The 26,717-nt window shown below is 30.9% G+C and overlaps 3 protein-coding genes and 1 long non-coding RNA gene across 4 annotated transcripts; 2 read left to right on the top strand and 2 right to left on the bottom strand.

The window, feature by feature from the left end:
* Positions 1 to 899: 899 nt before the first annotated feature.
* LOC128395966 (staphylococcal nuclease domain-containing protein 1-like) lies at positions 900 to 3,561 on the top strand. Its single transcript, XM_053356466.1, has 2 exons — positions 900 to 2,797; positions 2,885 to 3,561. The coding sequence occupies exons 1-2, from the start codon at positions 937 to 939 to the stop codon at positions 3,385 to 3,387; spliced, it is 2,364 nt and encodes a 787-aa protein (XP_053212441.1). The 5' UTR covers positions 900 to 936; the 3' UTR covers positions 3,388 to 3,561.
* LOC128395982 (uncharacterized) lies at positions 3,392 to 3,852 on the top strand. The gene has a single exon (XM_053356481.1). It carries the CDS (start codon positions 3,553 to 3,555, stop codon positions 3,850 to 3,852), a length of 300 nt encoding a protein of 99 aa, XP_053212456.1. The 5' UTR covers positions 3,392 to 3,552.
* Positions 3,853 to 4,878: 1,026 nt separating this feature from the next.
* LOC128395974 (potassium voltage-gated channel protein Shaker-like) lies at positions 4,879 to 15,928 on the bottom strand. The gene is made up of 2 exons (XM_053356474.1): positions 15,515 to 15,928; positions 4,879 to 6,351 (listed from the first exon to the last, which is right to left on the bottom strand). The coding sequence occupies exons 1-2, from the start codon at positions 15,926 to 15,928 to the stop codon at positions 5,434 to 5,436; spliced, it is 1,332 nt and encodes a 443-aa protein (XP_053212449.1). The 3' UTR covers positions 4,879 to 5,433.
* Positions 15,929 to 20,925: 4,997 nt separating this feature from the next.
* LOC128395986 (uncharacterized) lies at positions 20,926 to 22,742 on the bottom strand. Its single transcript, XR_008326753.1, has 2 exons — positions 21,148 to 22,742; positions 20,926 to 21,004 (listed from the first exon to the last, which is right to left on the bottom strand). It is a non-coding gene; the product is annotated as an uncharacterized LOC128395986 (long non-coding RNA).
* Between the last annotated feature and the right edge of the window lie 3,975 nt (positions 22,743 to 26,717).

Here is a 26,717-nt window from a genome sequence, read left to right as displayed (position 1 = left end):
AATTTATTGTGGAGAGTCGACTTTTACAACGAGACGTTATGGTGAAAATAGAGTCACTGCAACGAACGGGAGACAATCCAATTTTGTTTGGATCGGTGTTTGGAGGTCGTGACTTGGCCAACAATATAGCGGTGGCTTTGTTGAAGGAAGGTGCAGTATAATCGATGCGACATTGAAACTGGTGCCTGACCCAGCAGCCTACAGATCGGCTTTAGCAGAGGCCAAATCAGCGTTTGAGGATTGGAAAGACTACAAGGAGGCGATGAAGGTAAAGGAGGAGCAGGGGTGGTCTTGAAGCCCATGCTTTAGACATCCAACTGTAATTGTATCAATTTGTCTTGATTTGATTTAAATTTTGTTCTTTTCTTTCCTTTTTCTCTCACAGTTACTTATTTACGTTTATTATTGATTCTTGAGAAACAAGGAGCCACCAAAAGGAATATATATTTTGTTATTAACTTATCGTCATTGATATCGCCTTCCTTTCGAGTTACCCTTATCCGAATTGGTGTTTGTTAAAATCAACCTAAAAACGTTGGATTGAATCATGGCTGAGACTCCGGCGATTAGAAGGATCGTTAAACAGGTATGTTTATTAGCCTTTAAAATATCAATTAGTTGTTGATTATAAGTAAGAAATTAATTGCCGACGGTGTAAAAGTAAACAGCTGTCGGCTTAGTAACTTACCTGTTGACCGGTTTAGTGTTGCAAATTGTTAATTTTTGAATATTCTATGGTAATGTTTCTAATTGTATTTGTTTTTCTGATACTTGATGATACCACATGGACAACGTTGAATCGCTATCAATATGATGATTGATAACATGTTCATTGTGATGATATCTAGGTTCTCTGGTGATTGTATGATTATACGTGATAAGCCACGGAGGATCCTGAAGAGATGCAAGTTGGATTGTTGGATTGTTGCTCCAAAAATGGGTAGAAAAAGTGGAAATAAGGAAGAAGTTCCTGAAGATATTGGTGCGTTTGAAGCTCGTGAATATTTACGGAAACGTTTAGTGGGGAAAGAAGTAATTTTCAAGAAATTGTATTCGGTACCAATTGGACCAAGTGGAAATCGAGACTGTGGTCTGGTTTATGTGGATGGAGATGAATATTCACTGAACGAGAGACTGGTTGAAGAAGGTTTAGTTGAAGTAATTAAACGTCGCCAGAATGAGGAATCATTGGTGTATAAGCGTCTGATTGAATTGGAGGAAGCAGCAAAAGAAGGGAAGAAAGGAAAATGGTGTCCAGTGGGTGAGAAGAGATCATTCAAGAGACGAAGTGTATTGCAAGAAGTGAGCGCTGAGACTGCGGAATCTTTGAAGGGTAAAAGTTTCAAAGAGAATGCAATAGTTGAATATGTTCAAAGTGCGGATCAAATGAGGATAGCGCTTTGCATGTCCAAGGATAAAGGAGAATGGCAAATGATAACATTGCGATTATCTGGGATAAAGTGTCGTCCGGAAAGCTCATCATTGGTGGAGGAGAGTAAATTTATTGTGGAGAGTCGACTTTTACAACGAGACGTTATGGTGAAAATAGAGTCACTGCAACGAACGGGAGACAATCCAATTTTGTTTGGATCGGTGTTTGGAGGTCGTGACTTGGCCAACAATATAGCGGTGGCTTTGTTGAAGGAAGGGTATGCAAGTATAATCGATGCGACATTGAAACTGGTGCCTGACCCAGCAGCCTACAGATCGGCTTTAGCAGAGGCCAAATCGAAGCGTTTGAGGATTTGGAAAGACTACAAGGGAGGCGATGAAGGTAAAGGAGGAGCAGGGGGAGTAGGAGGAGGTGAAGGTAATAAGAGTGGTGTTGGAGGAAGTGGTGCCAATGGAATGTACAATGGAAAGGAGACATTTGATGGTAAAGTGATCGAGATAATCAACGGGGATGCGTTGAATGTGTTGACGAATAAAGAAAAAGTGGTCAAGAAGGTGTTTTTAGCATCTATTCGTCCACCACCACGTCGAGCGGATGTAGCACCGGATCAAAAGATTCGAGCTCTGTATGATACACCTTACATGTTTGAAGCGCGAGAGTTTTTGAGGAAAAAGCTGATTGGTAAAACAGTCAAGGTAATTGTGGACTATGTTCAACCAAAGAACGAGAATTTCCCGGAGAAAACTTGTGCCACTGTGATGCTGGGAAATGTGAACATTGGGGAGGCTCTGGTTTCCCGTGGATTGGCGACTGTGGTCAAGTATCGAGCGGACGAGGAGAGGAAAGCGACAAATTATGACCTTCTAATGGACGGAGAGATGAAGGCTGAAAAGGCAAAGAAAGGATTACATGGTAAAGAAGGACAAGCAAAGAAGATTGTTGATTTGTCGTTTGATTCAAGTAAAGCCAAGTCATTTATGCCTTTCTTGATAAAAAGCGGATCGATGGGAGTTCGTAAAGATGGTTGTGTGGAACATGTTTACTCGTCTTCTCGGATAAAGGTGTTTATACCGAAGGAGAATTGTTTGATTAACTTGATTGTTGGTGGTATAAACGCGGACAAAGCAAGTGAATCAAAGTATGGCCAAGAAGGATTTGAATTGGTCAAGAGTTTGGTTCACCAACGAGATGTACAAGTTTGTGTTGAGAATATGGATAAAGTGGGAAACTTTATTGGTTATGTTTATTACGAGGTGGAAGGTGGAAATTGGAAAAACTTGTCACTAACACTGATCGAGAAAGGATTGGCAACAATACGAGATGCTCGTGATGGAGAGATGATTAAAGCGGAAGAAGAAGCAAAGAAAGAAAAGATTGGACTATGGGCTGAATGGGTTCCTGAAGGTTAGTTGTTGTTGTTGTTGTTGTTTTTTATGAGAAAAAAATGAAAAAAATTAATTGGATGATTTTGTTTCTCTTTATTGTTTTTAGAAAACGAAGAAGATGAAGATGGAGATGAAAACGTTTCATCAGATGAAGAAGATGATGAACGTGAAGATGGAATCGACAATTCCGACAGAGACTTACCTGCTTTAGGAGCAACAATAATACCAGAGAAAAAGGATAAATCAACGATGAATGATGAAAATAATGCGAATGGAATTGAAAGCACATCGTCCGGAACAACGGGCGAAAACTCGTCGACAACATTGACAACAACGAAAACAACGAGTGGCGAGAGTAAAAAGAAAAGCAAAGGAGGAAAGAAAGAAAGTGTTAGTGAAGACTATTCGAAATTGGAGAAAGTTGTAGTCGTAGAAAGTAATAGCGATTTGTCGGGTTTCTATGCTCAACACATAAAACAAGGTGAAAAATTAGAAGCTCTTTTGGATTCAATGAGAGGAGATTTGAAACAAAATCCACCGACACCGTTAGCAGTGACCTTTAAGAAGGAGATATTGTGTGTAAAGTATGTGGATGGGCGATGGTACTGAGGAAAGATTGATAAATTAAACGTGGCCAAGAAAACGGCAGATATTTTCTTCATTGATTATGGTAACTGTGAGGAGGTTTCACAGGAGCATTTGGCACCTTTACCATCGGCTGATTACTCAATAAACAGTTTCCCGGCTGCAGCGACATTATATGGATTGGCGTTCATGACATTACCAAGTAATGACAGTGAAGCTTTGGCCGATGCGAAAGGAGCTTTCGAGAACAATATAATTGGCAAAGAGTTTTATGTGAAGAAAGAGTATGCGGACAGTGTGAACGGAGTACCTGTGGAGATGGTCAGTCTAATTGATGTGGAAAGTAAAGAAAACGGTTGCGTCAATTTAGTAAAACAAGGTTACTTTATGGTGAAGAATAGTATTCGTGAGAGGAGGAAAGACACCAAGTTCAACAAGAGTTTATCGACATTCAAAAGCGCTCAAGAAGAGGCGAAAAGAAGAGACTAGTTTTTGATCTATGGAGATAATACTGAAGACGATGCTAGAGAATTTGGTCTAGCAAAATAAGGACGAATTATTATTATGAGATATAATAATTAATCGACAGAAATAAACAACTTTTCAATGATAATGGAATCACCGAAAATCAATTGGGTGCAATGGATAACGAATTTGATCTCTCAATCATTACTATCATCATCTTTTTCTTTCTTTTCTTTCTTTCTCTTTTCCTCTTCCTTTTCCTCTTTCTCTTTCTCTTTCTCCCTTCTCTCTTTTTGTTCTTGTCTTTCTTTTTTCCGTCTTCGTACATCTTCATCATCATCATCATTATCATCTCACTCTCCTCGTGATGTTATTAACGTTAATCATCATATTTTGGTGAATGATGAATTAATCTACTTTTATATTAGTAGATTGAATTTTGAGAAAAACTTTTTAATGATATAATTTAATTTAATATTCAATTGGACGTTAATCTTTTTCTAAATCTACTACTTTTGATGAACAACAATCAACAAACAAACAAAAACAATCAAATTTACCTACTACTGAGTGCTATGGTTTTGTCTATTAAATTAAACAAGTCAATTAATTAATCAACTGTCCATCTAATACTTGAATGAACAATTTATCTTAATATCAATAGGATCTAAATAATTAATGAATTATCAAAATTGGAAATAATCTTGGGATATATTTTATTATCATAATATTATTATAAAAATTTCATATCATTTGATGAAAAACGATTATTGATTTTGATGATTAAACAAAACAAAACACAATTAACACCGATAAACATTAATCAACAACAATCAATAGATTTTAACAACTTTAATTATTTGGAATGTGCCTTAGTAATTAACCTTCCTTTTTCGTTTAGCTAATTGTTAGAAATGAATAAAGAAAATAACAAATTAAAACCAATCTAATCACTCTAATTAACTTTTCTCGTAATGAAAACACAAATGATGCAAATAAATGTTTAATTGTTCACCTAATGATCACAATTAAGTCCATTAGAAAGAGAGAGAGAGCGAGAGAGATTAAATAAATGAACACTTGAGGTAATTTTAATTTGATTAATTCTCTTTTTAGTTTTCTAATTAATCAGTTCACAGATTTGATTAATTGTTATTGTTTGTAACAAGCTTATTAATTTCCAAACAATTAGTTGATCTGTTAGAAGACAAATTATTGATTTTTGGTAAAAAAAAAGAGACAAAAAGGAAAAAAGAAGAAAATTCAAAATGAAAAAACGAGGGAAAAGATCAACAAATAAATCGAGAGGAAGAAAAAATAAATTAATGATTAGAGTAAAAAAGAGACATTGATTTCTTTATACAGAAAAAGGATTTGGTCTCACAATCAATATTTTTTGTGTTAATTAATTTTCAATGGTAACTATTAGTTGATTTATTGTCGAATTGTTTAATTTTCTTTTAAATTGTATTATTACTTGATCATCAATTGTTATAATTCTGGTTTCACATTTGTTTCCTTTTTGTTGATTATGGATTCTTTTAATTATCTTCCCTTTAATGTAAATTGTGCTTTCGTTTTCGTTAATTTTAATGATTAGTTTGATCATTTAATCTGTTCCATGCTTGTGATTAGTTTCCTGGTAACTTCATTGATATCATCTTCATCTTCCTCATCATCTTCCTCTTCGCCATTACAATCAACAGCTTTACAACGTGATTCTTTGCGACTTTCACCTTTTCCTTTCCGTTTCCGTTTACAACTATTTCCACCGTTATTATTATCATTATTATCACCTTTACTGACAATTGATCCACCATGGGCTCTTTTATAAACACTGTCTTCCCTTTGACCGATAAAATCAACAGTTGAACTTGAATTGGATGAAATTGTTTCCGTTTCCATGGTTTCTCGCCATTTAACATGATGACCCTCGAGATAATAATATGGACAACCCTTTACGAATTTTTCATTTGTTGATTCTAAATCACCTTGTACCATTTCACGATTATAGAAATAGGTAAAATTGGAAACAATAACGGGAACTGGAAGGGCAAGGGTAAGAACACCGGCAATGGCACATAGAGAGCCCACAATTTTACCCCAGAAAGAAAGTGGAACCATGTCACCATAACCTACAGTGGTCATCGTAACCAAGGCCCACCAGAATGCATCAGGAATGGATTTAAAATAGGACCTTTCAGATCCCGATTCGGCATAATAGACCGCCGATGAGAAGAGTATTATACCAATGAGCAAGAAAAATATTAGAAGACCTAATTCCCGTAAAGATGATTTTAAGGTCATCCCAAGAATCTGAAGACCCTTCGAATGCCGGGAAAGTTTAAATATTCGGAAGACACGGACCAATCGGATAACCCGAAGAATGGCCAGTGACATGGCCTGGCTTTGTTTCTCACTGCTAAACTTTCTTTTATCCATTTCCTTATCCTCGGCAAAAATAGTTCCAAGTGTTATAAAGTACGGAACGATCGCCATAAAATCGATGGCATTCATTATATCCTAGTATCGATATCGAAAGTAGAGTTAATCAAAGTTCCAATGATATCGAGAAAATATAAAAGAAAAGAATAAGAAAATATGATATTAGATTTTTTTTTTGTTCTTTTCCATTTTATCAAAAGGTAATAATATCTAATAAACAAGAGAGGAGGGAGTAATGTATTAGTTAGACAATACAATTTACCTTTAATTTATCATCTCATTTTCTTATATATTAATAAGTAAGTAAGTAAAGTGAAAACATTATAACCATGATAGTAAATGAATCAGGGAGGGAAAATAAAATATTCCATGCAATTAACATTAATGAGAATGATGAGGAATATGAAAGTTATTATAATACTCGGAGTTAAATTGACTCAACTTTTACATTTACGAATCCAATATAATTAATTAACAAGCAGTTCTAACAAACTTTTATACCGGCGGCTTGAAGACTTCGATTCTTTCAAATGTATTGGAATCAGAAATCTTTCTCATTCAAATGTCTTTTCTCCCAATACCTGTGATCTAACGGTAAATATTGGACTTGGCACATTCTCTCTTTGCACTTATTGAAATTCGGATACCTTGATATTCAGAAGATATGTACACATGTAAATAGAATTCATGTTATTATAATTTCCTATCTCTTTCTATTCTTCTCTTTATTTCTCTCTCGGAATTGGCCTTAATACGCTCGCGCAGACTAATCATGATTTTATCAGAATTTCTCCATGTTCGGGTGCTCACATCATTTCGTACTATTTTTCGGCCTTTGGGATTTTCGGTTGAGTTTTTCACTACCAAAATACTGTTGATACATTATTCTGGCTCAGTCTTGATTGAAAGGTTCTCATTATAATCGTTAATGAGAACGATTAGATTTTTTACTTCATGATGGTAATGTTATTAATTATGAATATTTTACTTTGATGATCATTTACAACAATTAACTAGTTATTTTTAGATGATTATACTTTTTATGATCATTTTAAATGACCCATTGACCTTTAGTTACAGTCCTAACGATCAGAATTAATTTGATCCTAAATAATGAATCTCAGCTGTTTAATCATCCAGAATAATATCAGTATTTATTTCACAATAATTATAACGGATTAGTCTCGAGAGATTAAGAAATTAGTGATCAACTACAATTGGAATTGAATATTCAATTAAATTCATTTTAACAAAATAAGAGGAAATTGAGAGTAACCGAAATGGATCGATAAACTTTAACAATTATTTTGCTGATTTTACATGAGATTCACTCAGAACTTTCATTTCACAGAATCTAAATGTTGACCCTTTTTATTATTATGGTATTAATCTCAGGTTCAGGTAATCACCTTGGTTTTTTTCTCATCACAGGTAAGTAACAAAATCCATTTTTTCTTCATCTTGTAAAGTTTCTTGTTACATAATCATAAGTAACATTGACAGAATTCATTGTTTGCTTAGAAAAATTTTGTTTTTTTTTTCTAATGGAAACTGAATATACTCTGTGTGTGAATGAATATCTCATCTACTCATCACCATGTTAATATACATGAAAAGCTGAGAGTCCAGAATGAATTAACTAACAATTGAATCAACATCAGGTGTTCATGATGTTGAAAAGTGTGAACTTTTCCTTTCCTGGTTTTGTCGACATCATCATCATCATTGTTAACATTCATTCAAAGTGAGTGGTGTTAATGATGATCATCATCATGTAGATAATGGATTCGGGAATGATGCAGATGAGATGATGAAGAAAAAAAAAGATAAACCTGATTTTGGTTACCAAGTATTCATCATAAGAAAATGAAGATGATGAAGATGATATTGAAAATACAATACAACTGGCTCAATATTAAACTTCACCAGAGGATCGGATGGAAGTGGCAAAAAGATGAAGATACAAAATCCCCTTGTTGACACAAGTATTGTGAGTATTTGGGCCTACGAGTTGAAATTCAAATCTATTCTTGAAATTATCATTCACTTGTATTAATATTTTCCCTTACGATTCTGTATAACAATTGATGAGTTTTGCAAAAGTAAAATTCTGATAACTTTCTGAGTTTCTCTCTCTCTCATCTATGATCCAAATGAACTTTTATCAAACATCATAAGATACATTATATATATAAATGTATGAAATATTGACAAAACAAAGTTATTATCATCATCGATCTGAATATGAAATATTATATTATACAAGATTTGTCAATCTAAACACTGAATTTATCATGGTGACAAAACTCCATTAACTTGAGTTGTAGGAGTGAGTTGAAGATTGATTGATTGTGAAATAATTTAAATTGTCAAATCAATTGTGAATCAACATAATGAATGAGATTTACGATTAAATTGTTTCCAACGATTTAAACTCCAATAATCATTGTGTTACAATGAGAATGATAAATGGATAGAAATCAAGAAGACAAATGAGATGGACACTTGAAAAGAAAGAGATACTTTCAGGATTCAATGGAAACTGAATCATGGAAAGAGGAGAGAGAGAGAAAAAAAATAACTAGAATCAGTTCACATTGAATATTATCATGAACATACTCATGATGATGATGATCATCATCATCATAATATAACCTTGCTCATCATCTTCAAGAATAGTCGGTAAACTTATCGATATATCGATTTAACCTGAAAGATGAGTGGATGAGGAGGAGGCAAGAGATGATGATGATGTAGGATGAAGATGAAGATGAGGATGATCAAATAAAATAGCAAAGTGTAAAGGTATGAAAAGTGAATGTGAAACTTTTCATGATGATGAGGAGAGACGAAGTATTAAATGAGTGAACAAGGTGAAGCTGAACAAGATGAGCCAAGAATTTCCTTGCATCATGAATAGCACGCAAATTAGAATACATTTGATTGATACCTTAAGAATTTTTGTCATCATCTTCTTTTGTTTCTTCTTCATTGATACTTAATGTTATTTTTGTCTTCTCTCGGTGATTCGTTTTCTCTCTCTCATCTTAGTCTCTATGTCGAAGTAAGATTACATCTTCTTTTTGCTCTTCTCATCCTTTCTCTCTCTCTCTCTTTCTGTCTTATATACTTTTCTACTTCATCTTGAAATATACTCAGTTAATCTTTGGTTCAATTGAACATGTACCATGAAATGGTAATGATGAAAATAAGGTGAAGACATTTTCATGGAGAGAGAGAGAGAGTGAGAGAAGAACAAGGAACAGAGTGAAGATAAATTCATCTTCCATCTTCTATTACATTCAACTTTCATTCTAGTCTAACGATTGAGATGCTGATTAACTCAACGAATTTGATCATTTCAATGTTATTCCATTGAATTATTATCATTTCAAGTAAATAGGAAAAGTGATTTTTCTGGTCAACAATTGGTAACGAAATAAACTTTTTCCTCGATTATTTTTCTTATTCTTGTTCTTCCTGATTTTTTCCTCTTCTTTTTCTTATCATTCTAATCATCATCATCTTCTCCTCCGCCTCTTCATCACAATCATCATGGAAAGTTTCTTAATCTCCATCAACATCCTATTTCTTTCCCTTACTTAATATTCATGATAATAATAATGATGTTGATGATATATCAATGGTTACAATGGAAACGGAAATACCAATAAACTGAGGATAAACTGTGTAAATGAAATAAAAAGTTAACTAAAGTATATAAGATTTCCCATGTTAAGTTGAGCCAATTTGATTTAACCACCATTAAAAGTAGGATCAAATTGATGATTAGGATGATCATGATTATCATGATGAACTTTTATCTTCCATTGAGATGATGGATAAACTATAATAATAAGGAGAGATTGAGCTACTTTGATGACTTTATCCAATTAGATTAGTGTTATACAATATACACAAGTATTAATGATAAATTACAAGACAAAATCTATCAGGATATTAATAGATTGGGCAACAGGCTTAGAGAGAGAGAGAGAGAGAGAGAGAGAGAGAGAGAGAGAGAGAGAGAGAGAGAGAGAGAGAGAGAGAGAGAGAGAGAGAGAGAGCAATTAATAAAATCTTTGGAGACAATTAACTACATCAAGAGATGAAGTTAACTACTGACCAGTGAAAAATCAAACTTGACCATTAAAAAAAGTCAATGTTACTTTTTTGACACAGATATTGAATTGATTTCGATAAACATTTGTGATTAACTAAATCATTTGTGAACAATTAAAAGTTGGTATATAATTATTATCATAATCAAAACTGAACAAGAAAAGGATTCAAATATTATATAAAATCAAAGGCTGATAACCCAATTTAATGCTAATTGAGATGTTAGAAAACAAAAAATTACTATCATCTTAATTACCATAATCAACGATAATAATAATAATCTTCAACATGATTAAAAAAAGGGTGATCCATAATTGTCAACCTTAAAATGTAACATTTAATAATAATAAAAGGTGGAAAAGTATTTTCAACCCAATATATTAACAATCATTTAATTGTAACAATTTATCAATCTTTAATGATTAGTTGATTATAAGTTTTGTCTAAATGTTAATGGTAGACTTTGATAGGAAAATATCAACGACAATAAAAATGATTGTTAAATTGTGACTATAATTAACTAATAGAATTAATTTTTTCAATGGTTCAATTATATTAACGAAATGGTAAAGTTAATAATATGTATACGTTATCAAAGTTATCAAATTGTTATGGATACAACAATTTAAAATTATAATTTTACCGATAAAGAAAATATTAATTTTAATCATCATCATGATAATCATCATAAAAATGATAATCAAATCAACTCATCTTTTTTCAATCCATTTAACTTTATATTATTAAATCGTCAGTCTCATATTATTATCCTCAGTTGTTGTTGTTGTAACAATTGAAGTTACCTTTTAATATGAACAGTAATCAATTTATAACAAGTTGATTCAACTTTTTCATGGTTCAGGTAAACAAGGTAAGAAAATATAAAAATGTTATTATTTTTATCATCATTGTCAGAGAATAACTTTCATAGACAAGATATTAATACAAGAGGAAAATGGCCGATGAGAGAGAGAGAGAGAGAGAGAGAGAGAGAGAGAGAGAGGATCAAGATTAAGATGCTGGTTTATCCAAGAAAAATTTGACATTTTCACCGTTACGATATCATTTCAGGTAAATCTCAAGGCATCAGAGTGAATATATCCTGATATATATTCTGGTAACTGTTTTCCTGGGAGTCAAGATAATATTATACATCAGAATAAGCTGAGAGGTAAGAAAAAATCGTTCCAATGATAACTGAATACGATCAAAAGTTGAGAATCTTAAATCTCATGTAAGAGGTTGAAATATATATTGAGATATTATTGTATTTATATAAGAAAAAAACCAACAACAAGGATATATGTATACGTATATAAAAGTAGCATGGAGAAAAATAAAATAAAATGAAGCAATGAAAAATGTCACTGAATTTTGAGTCATGATGCAAAAAAAAAAGAACCAGAAAGATGGAGAGAGTTGAGAAATAAGTCTCAGAAGGATTGAAAAAGATGAGGATGCTGAGAATAAATAAAAAAAACCTTGATAAGATATATAAATGGTAGAGATGGTTAGAAGTACAGAGAAAGTGTAAAGTAGATGTATTCAAATCCTGGTCACATGCGAAGAGAGGTAAACTCTTTCAAATTAGCTTCTACTTTTCACTTCAAATCACGATTTCTATTTGATACTCTTCATGTTCAATCAACATCATCATCATAATCTTACTCATCATCAAGTTGATAATGATGATGATTATCACCATGATAAGAATGCTTCACATGTAAATACAGAGACATTTATGATTTATACAGAGAGTGAGAGAGAGATATTATTAGACGAATAGGTTTTAAGAGGCTTCCAGGGGGAAAAAAGACTCAGAAATACTTGTAACCCATGGAAAGAAAGTATTATAACAATAATTTCAATTCCAAGTCTAAAATCCTAACGAAAAATATTAATATGACAAATAAAAAATTCTAAATTGTAAGAACAATAATAATATATAATAAATGGTGAATGCAATTTGAATATTTCATTTCAAATTGTTTTCCATCTCTGATTATATACTAATATGTTATAAACCAGGAAAATGCTCAATTTCTGATAAATTATTATTATTATCATCATCTTTATTTAGTGTTACTATTACTCTGGTATTGAGATTGAACGTATAACTGTCGTCAGGGATGAGAATGTATTCTCATCAATTTACCGGAAAATGTGATAGAGAACATGATGAGAATGACTGGAACTAAAGGAAAAGTTCAATGGGTTCAGATTCGTAAGGTTGTCTATTTGTTTTTCAATAGAAATACGAGATTCTCTCTGACAAGAGGAATGCAATATATTTATTGATGTTTTTAGTATTGTCTATGGAAGGGGAATACATGAAATTCAGTAGTAAGTTCAAATGAAACAAGAGAAAAAGGTGATTCAAAAGTAGCACTAAATTTCAAGAGAGAGAAATGAAATGAGTTATATTTTCAGAATCGAATGAATTTTTTTTTCAGTTCTCTTTCTTTCTCTCTCGCAATTTTTACTATATAAAAGCTACCCCCTGGTTCTGTGCTCTCTCTCTCTTCGTCATTCAATCGATAAAATTACTTTCCATGTAAGTATATTACTCACTTTTTTCTATCATGTTTTTATCATGGATTCTTATGTTATTGAAATTTCATCTTAGTTTTTTTTCTTGTTGTTGTTGTTTGGGTGGTGATTTACTTGGGAAAACCTTAAATACACTAGACTTTCAATACAATTAAATAGAGAAAAAAATAATTGAGAATCTTTTATTAGCATCATTATCATGAAAATGAGAAAGATGAGGCAAATTTTCAAACGATTTCATGAGCATGATGATTTCTCATTCTAATGAATGCTTCATGTTACTCTCAAATTAGTTGATTATAATCATTAAATTGTAATAATATTGATGTTATTATATCATTATTATGATATCCTTACATCAATTGTTAAAGTTAAATTGTAATAATGATGATAATTATTGGAAGATAAAGATGATGTCAGGGTGAAGATGAAGATGAAGATGACTGATACTCTGGATGTATAATGATAATATAAATGATTGAATTTTTTTGTTGTTATGTTGGTAAATCTTGAAAATAGTTTCTCATCATTGCCATTTTGATTCATTCTTTGCTCCTATTGTACAATTTTATCATGTCTATTTCCTGAGTAAGAACTTTTTTTCTTCATCTTCTAGTTACGAGACAGAATTGAATTCAAAAAATTTTTAGAACTTCTTTTATCATGAAATTTTTTCATTCTCTCTCTCTCTCTACTCTCACTTCTTATCCTGTTCTGTTCTGTTTTGTTTTCTGTTTATCTTTTTGCTGCTCTTCTTAAACTTCATTTTAACTTTTTTTTATTTGTTTCTTGTTCTATACTGATCTTGTTGTTATAATGATAGTTCAGTTAACCAAACCATGAACAGTGTAATGTTATTTTCATCATTTGTCAGTCTGAAAGAGCGAGTGAGAGAGAGAGTTTCAATTCTGTGTAATTCAGTGATATATACCAATGAGATAGGAAATGAATAGACAGGATAACAAGAAAATCGAAAAACATTCAAGGATTAGTCAAAAATCAATGAGAATCAAAATCTAATGATGGCTGATAATGATTCTGGTGGATCATCATGATGATGATGCTACTACTGATGACGATGTTAAAAAGTAATTAATGGTTATCATGTAATGAATGAATCTATTATTTTGAATCTCTCTCTCTCTCTCTCACTCTTATTATACCTCCAGGTTTTCTCAATTTGTAATAAACTTTTCTCTTTCTAGTTTCAAACTTTTTTTTTCCATCTCTTTACTGTTTACCTTTCACTCCTCTACATCTCATGTTTCATGTAACCAGAATTGATAACATGATATTAATAACTTTGTTCACAGTTGAGAAACATTGAAAAGTGTCACTCCAATGTTTATCTAGGATTAAATTTGACTTGTTTGTTATCATTATTGATGAATGATGAAGATGAGTAAAGGATGGAGATGATAATATCATTCTCATCACAATTCTCAATCTGAATAACAATCTGATATTGATTAATATTAAAAATAAATTATATATATAGATTTGAATAAGCAACGAATCACTTTCCATATCAAAAAAAAAAGGTTCAATATTATTATTATTGTGAAATAATAATAATGTTGTTTACCACAAATCAACTGATAATGATAGACCAAACAATTAGTTTATTATCCTAAATGTTTCTTATTAATATAAATACAAAGGTTACTTATGGGAGTTAAGACAATATAAAGTTCACCGTAGGAATAAATTTGAACCATGAAATTTTCAATCAAAATAGATCATTAATCGTTAGCATGATTGAGTGTTATTCGTTGGCACGAAAAAGATCAATTTAAATTTCAGTCTGATTCTTGAATTCAGTCTTTGATTTATAACGAAATCAAGGCTCAACTTATCGTTATCCTTTCCATTGGAACTTAAATTCCTTGAGTTCGTGTTATTACCTGTGAGAAAGACTTGAAACTATTTGTAACAATAATAATAACAATTGAGAAACACACAGGTAAATCATTTACTCTTAATAATCATTCCTATTATTAGTTACAATTCATCATGCAATCCACCAGCTCTCATGAAAAATAATGAGATAATACTTCAACTATCAATGGGTAAGATTGGGTAAATCATACATATACTTTTAAGTGTATAAAACGTAATGTATAATTGGTTAAATTTTCAATTGAGATGATTGTTAATTAACATGAATCATTTACATAGAAAGATTTAATTACCATGTTTCGATCTTAATTAGCATATCAAATTACTCTATCATGTTCATCTCATAAAGGAAAGGGGAAAAAAAGATGCAACTTAAACAGGATTGATAAGTTATCTTTTCTTATTATCAAAAAAAAATCATCATTTCTTTTTTTTTCTGATGATTTAAGCGAAATCACTTAGCAATTAAATTTAATCACAATCAGCAATTTCCAATTCAATATCCAACCTTTACTCTTCAGAATATCTATCGATAGATATATAGATATATTTATAGATTGATAAAAGAAAATGAAAATTGTCCAAATCAAAGGTAATTGTGAATGTCAGGTAAAAGTGAAAAGCATTTGGGAATATGATTGTTAGTTGATTGTTAGGTGATGCAACTTACCCGGAGGAAATCAATTTTTGAAGGGCAGGCTAAAAAACGGACGATAAGTTCAAGAGTAAACCAAAATATACAGACAGTTTCTATGATAAAAAATGGTTCCGTCACGGAAGGGGTTTCGTCCTCCACAACCTTTGTAGCATTACCTCGGGTAAAAATTTTGTAATGTTTAAATTGAGGCATTGTTTCCAGACAAAATATCACAATGGAAAAAATGATCACCAGAACGGAAATGATGGCCACATAACGGGCCGACATTGAGCTTTCCGGGTGCTCAAAGAGTAGCCAAAGTTTACGTTGCAATGGATTCTCTGGCAGTGGTTTTTCAACTTCCTCTTGGCCGAAACCTTCATCCGCTTTTAATTTACCAAAGGCAATTTCACCAAGTTCAAAGAATTTGATCTCCTCGACAAACATGTCCAAAGGTATATTACCTGGTCTACGAAGTCGACCACCACTCTGATAGTAATAAAGGATCGCATCGAAACATATTCGACATCGATCGAAAAAATATTCATTCCGTTGAGAATCAAAATACCTATGAAATTGATAACAGGGAGAGAGAAAAGTATAACAACACAATTAGAAACTTTGTTATTATGATACAATGGAAAAATCTGAAGGAAAAAACTCGAACTCTAATGATAAATGCTGATAATACGAATTCTTTTTACCAGAAGAAAATATTATTATTACATATTGCATCGTTATTTTGGACAGAAAATATTAGTTGCTATCAACTTTTATTCTGACCTTTTTTTTCATGTTCTTCTAGACTCTTGAATTCTTATTGAATTCTTAACTTCCTGGTTACTTTGGAGCAATTTTCCTGAATAAAATGAATACAAAATCGGCTCTTCCATTTTCTATCAAGGTAAATGGTAAAACTGATAAGGTGAATGCTACTGGGAAAAGGAAAATTTAACTTCTCTCTTTCAATAATAGATAAAAGCATCAATATAATTCTGGTTCTTTTGCTTATTGCAAAAAGTATTCCCTTCATCTTTTATCTTCCTTGTCTTCATCTCTCTTACTCATTATCATCTTGGGTATAAAGGCTAGTAGTTGATGTCTTAGGGCATTTATCGTCGTTATTTTCATCATTATCATCATCAGTGTCTTCAGAGCACAAGTTAAAGGTTAGTTGACTCTCTCTCTCTCTCTCTCTCTCTCTCGCTCTCCTCTATGCTCTTTGCGGTAATGATAAATGGTTACCTTAAGGAGTTATGATTACATGATGAAAAGATGATGAGAAGGAAATGTTTCCAGGGTAAAGACACAAATGAAGAAGAAATAATTTTCTCATGGAAAAGCGAACTTGGAACTCGGTGTTATTAAGATTATCATTTTATTTTTTTTTGTTTCTTTCGCTAATTGTCAACTAAATTGATCTTTCCATTGGTGAACTACATTGTATTAGTAATGATAAAATCAGTCACTCAGGGAGTTATCTTTTTATTATCATGATATTGTGTAATCATAATCAAAACCATCAGAATATTTTTGCATCTAAATGATGATTATGATAATTATCTTGACAATGATAATGATAATGTTTAACTGTCAATAATAATTATAGGGATCGGTGAGAATGCTGACATTTACAGGAAAGAAAATGATGATGATGATAATATGTCTATGAAGAGGATGATAAGATAGATAATTATGATAGAGAAAGAGCTTAATTTATTGATTCTTGGCTCAGATTCTGATAATGATTAATTGAGACTTTTGATTTCCATCATTTGTATTATTATTATTGATCTTTGGATGGAGATTGATTCAGATTTTTACACAATCGTCTGAATGAATAACATTTCTTCTGGATTATTGTTATCAATTATTGAATTAAATTAAATTTCCGGTTTTGTTTTTCACACAAATAAAGGAAACAATAAAAGGTTCAAGATGAATGATAATAATTCCTATTGTTATTATTATTATTATTCAGTCTCTTTTCATGATAAAGGTTTCCAATCTATTACTCACCTTGTGCGTCTCTCTGGATTACCAAGAAGTGTATCCGGAAACATATTGAGCGTTCGTAAGGTTGTTTCAAATTTCATCCCACTCACGTTTATGCTAACCCGTTCACAAAGACTATGGTCATGGTCGTACGACTCAAATTCGGACCATGGGTTAGCATACTGAGGCACCTTCTGATAGCGTTTGATCCACTTCGAGAATTGGTTTCCCTGTTTATCTCATCTGATCCCATTTCACCCGCGGAGGTCATCTCACCAATATAAATTGCACTATTATTAGTTCGTATCCCGGAAACTCTGTCATTTCCACCAACCCCAGAACCAGAATCATCTCTATTTTCACCAACACATTCCCCACCCTCACCACCTCGAACCCTTCTACTATTATTTACACCATCGTCTCTCCCATGAGGTTCATCTTCAACCTCTTGAATTAAACATCCACGCGATTCTGATCTAGTTAAATTTCTGTAATGAAAAAAAAACGAAAAAAAAAACCAAATATTATTCCCAATAAGAAATCAAATTCACAATATTAATACAAATACAAAGGGAATTCTCATCATAAAGTGAATATCGTTCTGTATCAATTATCATTTGATTCTCTTGAAAAACAATAACAATTGTTACTTGATTGTTAACTAATCAAGTAAATATATTAATAGTTATTAATATTTTTATCGTCCCCTGAACATTAAATCATCTGTAAAATATTACAAGAGAGTAAAAGTTAATTTGTAAATAATAGATTAGTAAATCAATGTTATTAATCAACTTTTATAATTTATTTTAACACACAGTAGTTATTAGTTGTAGTAGATAGTTAAAGATAATTTAGATTAACAAGTTACAGGGTGTAAAGTCTGAATGAAAGGAGAAACGTAATCAACATCGGATGCGTAGTAACCTTATTTTACTTTGTTTACGTTTCATTTAATTTTGTGAATTCAAGCTGTTACTAAAATATATTATATACTATATATATGCAATTTATGTACCAACTTTCATCTTCTAGAGATTCAGTTTTCACCATGAAATCATGATGGTTTCATGTTGATTATATTATATAATATATCTACTATATAGTAGTAGTAGTTAACCATTGTTTGAGTTAATCAGGATTGCAAGTACATCACTGATAATGACAGAAAATAGTAAAGTGAGAGAGTCAACCAATATTTACATTATCGTGTAAAAATAAGCATCATAATCAATATATGAATTTGTAAACAATTGGCAAGTAATTTAAGAGATCAAATTGAGAGATTCAACTTGTTATTTTAAGATACAAATTGTAACCTTATCCTTTAGCTATTATAAGAGTATTTGATGGAGAGAGAGAGAAATGATAATGATTTGGTGATAATGATAAACATTGGAAAATGTCCTAACTCAATTATAAGAAATTAAGATTAGGATTGTCATAAGTTGTTCGATGATAATCCTCTCTCTCAATTTTCTATACTATTCCAATAGTTATTAATAGTTTATCTTCTGTTTACAATTATTTTTATCACTATGTAATTTTTTTCTTTTTCTTCTCTTTCAACAAATCCACAGTAATCCATCTGATGATTGTATTATAAGCGTTATAATATGATTAACAAGCTTCGTTGATTCATTTTTTGTTCTCTCTCTCTCTCTCTCTCTCTCTCTCTCTCTCTCTCTCTCTCATGAATGATTATCATCAGCAGTACACAACGAAGCAGTTTCTAATGCTATTAATGCAAATTGTTTAGTTTGTGAACTTGATGAAGTTGTCATCAACTGGATTAGTTAATTGTTGCAAGAGTAAAATTATGAACTATTCTTGGAGTGAAAGAATAGAGAGAGAGAGAGAGAGAGAGAGAGAGAGAGAGAGAGAGAGAGAGTCTCTCTTCCTCCGAATGTGTGAGAAAGAAAATGGAATAAGAGGGAGAGGTAAAGGTGATGGTGTTTGATGAAAATGCAAAGTAAAAGAAAAACAAAATATCGATTGGCATTCGTTGGAAAACCTTTGCAATTGTTATTATTTCTCTGTTTCTCTCTCAATGTGTTCTGTCTGGTAAATGATGTTGTGTGTTAACTTGATCAACTTATTCAATCGTCTTGAGAAAAGGTTGAATGATTAATTGATTTGACTGATATTATAATTGTATACAGAGAGATATTACTGTTTACAGTTGTAGTATAAAGGGAATGATCAATGTTAATTAATTGTTATCTTTTGTTATTCTGTTCACTTACTTTATGGAAGATTGAGTTGCTAAAAGTGTTGATGATAAGCTTTTCTTTAATTGAGATGAGGTTGTTGTCGGTAATGATGTTGGTTGTGGTAGTGGCGATGTTGATGCTGAAGCATCTTGATGAGAGTGTCCAACAATCACTGACGTTGATGATGAAGCACTTTTGGCAAATTTTTTCAACAATTTATGTGCAGCTCGTTTACCTCTGGACCCTGATGATGAATTATTATTATTATTATTATTATTACAAGTTGTAACAATATTTGATGAATTATCTGTTAGATTATTATTGTTATCATTTGCTGTTAATGGTGATGATGCTCCTGTTTCATGATGATAATGATGACCCGTTGAGGTAGAAGGTGAACAAGCATGTTCTTTGGAATGAGCCTCAGTGGAAGATGAACGAATGGCACTAAGATTTGAATAAACGGAGGCAGAAGGAGTTGATAATTTGGAAGGTCCACTTTCCCCACTTCCGGCAATTGAATCTTTTCTCGTATTAATTGGATTACTATTACTACTACTACTATTTGTGGAAACTTTGGTTGATTGATAATGACGATGATCAACACTATAAATACATTTACCAAAATTAGTTGTCAATTCAAGATCACCAAAAGGCTGAGAACTGGGTCCACCTGAGATACCTCCACCACCGGCACCACCACTTCCTCCAAGACCAGATCGACCACCTCCTCTGGATGGGGTCAAATTGATTCCCCATCTTTTGAGGATATTGGCTGCTCCGATTGCCCCTTGAATCTTGGTAACACTATTTTCACTTCAATCTCCTTCACTTTGGTTATATTATAACAATTGGATTCTCCAATTTTTTCCCAATAATTTCCAACTTTTTCTTCCCTCTTATTTTTACCCCCACTTCCCCTTATTCTTCTTCTTCTTCTTCTTTTTCTCTTTTCACTTTTATCAATCTCTTTCTTTCTTCTCTTTCTTCTTTCTCCTTCCTTCTCACCTTCTTCCTCTTTCTTATCAACCTTTTGGGACTGATAACTGGCAATAGTTAAAGTCCCTATGGTTGATGGAAAGAAAAAAAAGAAAAGGAAGAAAGGAAAAAGAAAAATGTTCAAAAGAGAAAGATACTAATAATGATGATCACAATGAAGATAAAGATGATGAGAATGGCGATGATAGTGGTGGTAGAGATGAAGAAAAGGAGAGAAAAGATAATCCAAAGTTCCAATCTTTTTACTTTTTGCTCCTCTTTTCTGCTGGATGATGATGATGATGATGATGGAGATTCTTTTTTTTCCTCTCTCTCTCTAGACACAGAATAGAATAGAATAGAAATCAATGTAACCAAAAATTCTTTAAGCTCACAAGAGGATAATTGACAATGTTAATTGATAATTTTGTTCTTCTCTCGATAATTTACTTGGATGAGAAAAGAGAATCAATTATTTACCGGCTTGAAGAATGACGAATGCAAATTAGAAATTGATGTATTCATAATCACTCCCAGTTAGAATATTTCCAATGGTAAAAACTAGAGATTCCAATAGAATATGAGATGATAACATTGGAGAAGAAAGAAAATTGGACATTTCGTCTAATATGTTGGGGGGTTTTTTCGCTTGAGACAATTGTTGGAAAACAGGTTAAACAAAGAAGAAGAATAAAAATTGTCACTAATTATCAATATATTGAAGAAAATTTTTGTTCTTTTCCAGGAAGAAGAGAAAAAAAATGATCACAATAAAAAGACATTCACTCGATATTATTATTGAATTTTACTTAAAGATGTGATGGGAAAAAAAGAAATCACCATAACAATATATAGAGAGATTTATATTTATAAAAAAAAACACAGAGAAAAATATTTCACAGGAAATGTGATTCTGATGATGATGATGTTGTTGTTGTCAACAATGATTATGTTAATGGTGATAATAAGATAACTGGGTGAGAGAGAAAGTGAGTGAGTGAGTGAGGTAAAAAAGAGGAGATAAAATGAAAATAAATGTAAAAGTAGAAACTGATATTAGTTGTATGAGGAATCACTTGGTAAGTATTATGGAGAGAGAGAGAGAGATAAATAACTATGGATGATATTGGTTACTGATTGTCGATTGTTGTTGTTGCTGTTATATTAATTATGGAAGAATTTGTTGGATTTAGTGAGAGAGAGAGAGAGAGAAGATAAAAGGAAATATTTTACACAGAAAAGAAGCTTTTGTTTACCTGATAGAGAGAGAAAAGTATAGATGGTAAAAAAGAAGAAGACACAATTAGAGAGAGAAAGACAGACAGAAATAAAGGAGAAGATGCTGAGGATAATGGGGAGAAGTAAAATGAATTACAGAGAGTGAGAATGAGAGAGTAAGATAGAGAGAGAGAGAGAGAAAGAGAGAATATAAGTGTATAGAGATGAGTTAACAAGAGAAAAATAGAAAGAGAAAAAAATAAAGACAGAGAAAAACAAAGAGTTAAAATGAAGGTAACAAGGAATAGAAAAGCTCAGAGAAATGAGAGAGAGAGAGATGATAATTTTGATAAAAAACACAGTTGATTGATGATTTGTTGCTGTTAATGTAATTTATATAAATGTAGTTATTGTAACTGTTGTTTGTTATTTAGCTGGAGATGATGATGATGATAATGTTGTTCGTTGTATTTGTAGAGAGAAATATTAATTTCAATTATTGGTGATTATCAGTTGAGATGAGATGAGTTTGAGAGGAAAAGAGTTTAGATTAAGTTTTGTTTAGAAAAACCAGAAACACTTTAATAAGAATTTAACTGTAATTAGTGATTATTATTGATGGAAAAATGGAGAATTTGATTGGAAACCCTTTCCGACATTAAAAGCGAAAGGGTTTTGTTAACTGTTCCTTTTCCAATCGCAAATAAATTCCAATGTTTTCTCTTTACCTTCTTTTCTCTTTTGTTCTATTCTACCACCAGATGGAGCTTTGAACTACCTTTTCTTCTTCTTTTTTTATCTTCATCATCTTCTTTCTTTTTCTCTTTCTTTTTTGGTTACATTTTTCCGCATCTTCTTCATCCTTTTAGCATCATCATATCTTTTTTTTTTCTCTCTCTCTCTTCAATGTAACTTATTCTTCCAATCTCATTTTCTTCATTCTTTTTTTCATGTTTACCATAAATTCTGTTCAACGTCGCCATCTATCGGTATAAAAACGAAAATCACGAATTTTGAGAGAAAATTTTTCTTCCATTGAATTAATTTCGTTGCATAACTTTAACTGTCTCGAAATTAAATCTTTAACAATTTACTTGCAATTTTCAATTTATCGATATTATGAAATCGTAATTAGATTTTTTTTCTCTTTTTTGATAGAAATAATTTATTTTCCAATTGTTATCGTTAAACTTTCATTTCGATTGAATCAAATTAACTTGTAATTGTTTTTCGTGATTATAATTTATTGTAATTTAGTGGTTAATCCAAGCATTGGGCTTACCATTTACCATAATCATTGAATTATCAATATTTGATCATCTTTATTAGTAGATATTAGTTTATGAATGAGATTCATCAAATGATTGGTAATCAAGAGATGACGAGGCGATGACAATTGATTAAGATGAAAGACAAATGAAGGATAAATTGAGATGAAAAAGTATCGATAAAACTTTTGGTCTGATGAATAATTTGATCGATTCAAGTGATTATATAGAAAGTAAATTTAATTCGATCGATTGAATTGATTTAATATCGAAGGATAAAGATGATCATAATTCTTATAACTGTGATCTCTTCACAATGAAGATTCATAAGAAGAAATGAATAAAAGGAAATATGAGAAGAAGACAAAGTAAAGATGAAAGAAGAGAAAGAGAAAAAAAGTTGATATATCTGAACAATCTGATGGAAGTATTTGATTGAATATAAAGACACTTTATGTATGTGACAATTAAGAGAATAAGCATATTTGATCAGACAACCAGAATCGATGAAGAATCAATCAGAATCATGAAGGAAAAAGGAACCGCCAAGAGAGAGAGAGAGAGAGAGAGAGAGAGAGAGAGAGAGAGAAAAAATAAGAGACAACAATCAACATGATGATGAGAGTGAGATGATTTTTATTGATACAATTGATGAGTGAGTTAAATGATTATCAAAAGATGTAATCAAATAGGTTGACAATTAACTATCATCAATATTACATCAAGATTTATGATGATTATGATGAGAAAATGAATCGATTCAAATGGGAGGAAAATTAATGTTCCCTTGACTTTGGAGTTTTAATTCATTGATTCGATTAACGGTTTTGATTGTGATTGACGATTAAAGGGATTGGAAATTAATTATTATCAAGATAATCACGATAAACATGATAAACATTTCCTGATGAAAAGAGAAAAACAAAATTACAATTATCTATTTTCCTTCCCATTTTCTATTTATCATCAACTTTCTTTGACTTTTCTCTCTCTCGGTGAAAGTGATTTATATTTTATCTCCCTCCCTCTCTCTCTCTCTCAGCCAATTCATTGAGAGAAAATAAAATCAATATCATCCTTATCATCTTCCTCATCATCATTCTGGAAACTGTCACAAACAAGCGGAGCTTATAACCGCATGAAGATAATGAGCTGAATTTATTGATTCGTTGAATTGTTGATGAACAAAGAGCAAGATAGTTCAGGTGATTATCTTCATGATGATGATGATTAAGGGAGAAAGTGAATTGAGTTAATTGTGATTGGAGTGAAAAGGGCAAAAAGTGAGAGAAATTAAGGTGACAATTTAATTCATCGAGCGATGACTTTTGGTATTTAATTCGTATTGATTGTTGTTGGCTAATTTTAATTCCAACCTGATCAACTGGATTAAATCAATTATCCAACATCAATACTTACGAAATCACCAAAGTACAAAAATAAAGTTAAACAACAATTAAATCTCAAAATGATGATTAGGATTAATTGTTGGTCGCAAATCATTTTATATTAAGAGAATGAGAAAACAAAAAACAAGAAAGGAAAAAGTTAATTGTTTGGATCAAATTTAATTTCAAATTATAATTTGGTTTGTGTGGGACAATTAATTCAATAGAAATTCAATTCTTATGTTAATTTAATCATCACAATTTACAAATGTTAATTGTTAATGATCCTTTAGTTGCTCTGAATTTGTTTGTATATTAATTATAATCCGGTTCCCGTTAATCGTAACAATTAACAAACAATTTACCATAAAATATACTCATCTTATCATTATAAATAGTGACAATTAAAATATTAATTTGTTAATTGTTGCAGATTAATAAATTAATGTGAATGTTTAACCTTCTTCCTATTCAGTTGGTTCCCATAAAGGTTAATTGTGATTGAATTGTTTTCCTATTTTTAATTGTTAACAATTATCAATGTGAAAAGTTAATTGTTATCAGTTGAGGAAATAAAAACAAACCATGACAATTTAAAAATGATTAGTTGATTCAGTTACAATTAATCACATTAATCAAGTTCATTATTATTGATTATCGTGTTTAAATTTTCACAATCAAGTCAACAATTAAATTAAATGACTGAATCATTGAATAGCAACAATTAAATTAAAAGAGACAAATTAAAAATAATTTTCAATCATTACCACAATTAAGTTAATTTAGTTAAAGTACCACCAACAAGATGATAATTGCTACAAGTCTTTATTGGTTAATTAAATCAGTCTAAAGTTAATGATGATTAAATGATAATCAATTGTATAAATTTAAATTACGGTAACAATTTAAAGTAACAATTTGTATTATGTTACCAAAAGTATTAATTGAAAGTTCATCAACACAATTAACAGATTTAACATTTTTAAACAATCGAGAGTAAATTAATTGTTACCGGATGTAAATTAATTTCCACCACTATTAATACAAAATTTATCACTTTTCCAATTCACAATTAAGTTAATTGTTGTCGTTACAAACAAAACTAATATTTACTTTTTGTATCACCAGAAAATTGATCATAACAATAACTTGATGACAATCAACTGATATATCTTAATACTAATAATAGATTATCAATAAATCACAATTATAAATATAAACATTAATCAACAACAAGACACAACAACAATTAAGGAGATAAATTGATTACATTTTAAAGGTAAAAAATGATATTTTTTTCTTCATTTAATTGTTATAACAATTTAAAAATTGTTCACAGTTAATGATTATTAACCAACGAGAAGAAGCTGAAAAAAAAATCATGATTAAAAGTGTTGATTTGGTGATGATTATTAGTGTAGATGACAATTAGTTGATTATTTGGTTTCGTGTGTATTGGTGAGATTGGATTACAAGTTAATTGTGATCAATATTAATGATCAAATAATGATAATAATCAAAGGAAGTATTCAAATTGAGTATGATTAAGTTAACCATTTTTTTTGTTAATCATTATGGTTACAACAGTTAATCAAATCATTAGTATTTTAATTGTAACTCTTGTTGTTGTTGGTAAATAGTTACAATGAAAATTGATAATATCAGTTGATTATTATCAAAATAAAAAACTACTTTAATTGTTGATATTTGATAGTTATTATTTCTTGATTGTTGTATATTAATCATCATCATTATTAATATTACGGACTGTTGATCAAGCTTAATCATTTAGTTTGATTTGTTATGTTGATTAAATGTACTGGACTGTTGATTGTAATCAATTACAATCTGTAGATTGTAACAATCAACTACACACACACAATAAGGAAATTAAAGAAATGCCAAATTGATTAAATTATTAATTGTCTTTTTGTTGTATAATTTTTTTCATCAGTTAATTGTCACTAATTGTTACAAGCTTAAAGAAAAAGTTTCCCTTTGGTGTTTAATTGTTCATTTATTTTATATAAAAACATTCAAAGTAAATGTCTAATTAATCTTGATGATTAAGTAAATTATTATTACTATTAAAAGATGATAATCAAGGAAAATGATACAAATATCATCAGGTTGATTAATATTGATAATCTTTAGTTGATTGATTAAAGTTTAACAA

The sequence above is a fragment of the Panonychus citri genome, unplaced genomic scaffold (assembly GCF_014898815.1).
Source record: "Panonychus citri isolate SS breed McGregor unplaced genomic scaffold, ASM1489881v1 Contig00142, whole genome shotgun sequence".
In the NCBI taxonomy this organism is placed as follows: Eukaryota; Metazoa; Arthropoda; class Arachnida; order Trombidiformes; family Tetranychidae; genus Panonychus; species Panonychus citri.
The sequence above is the reverse complement of the archived record's forward strand: the minus strand, read 5'-3'. Positions and strand labels throughout refer to the sequence as shown.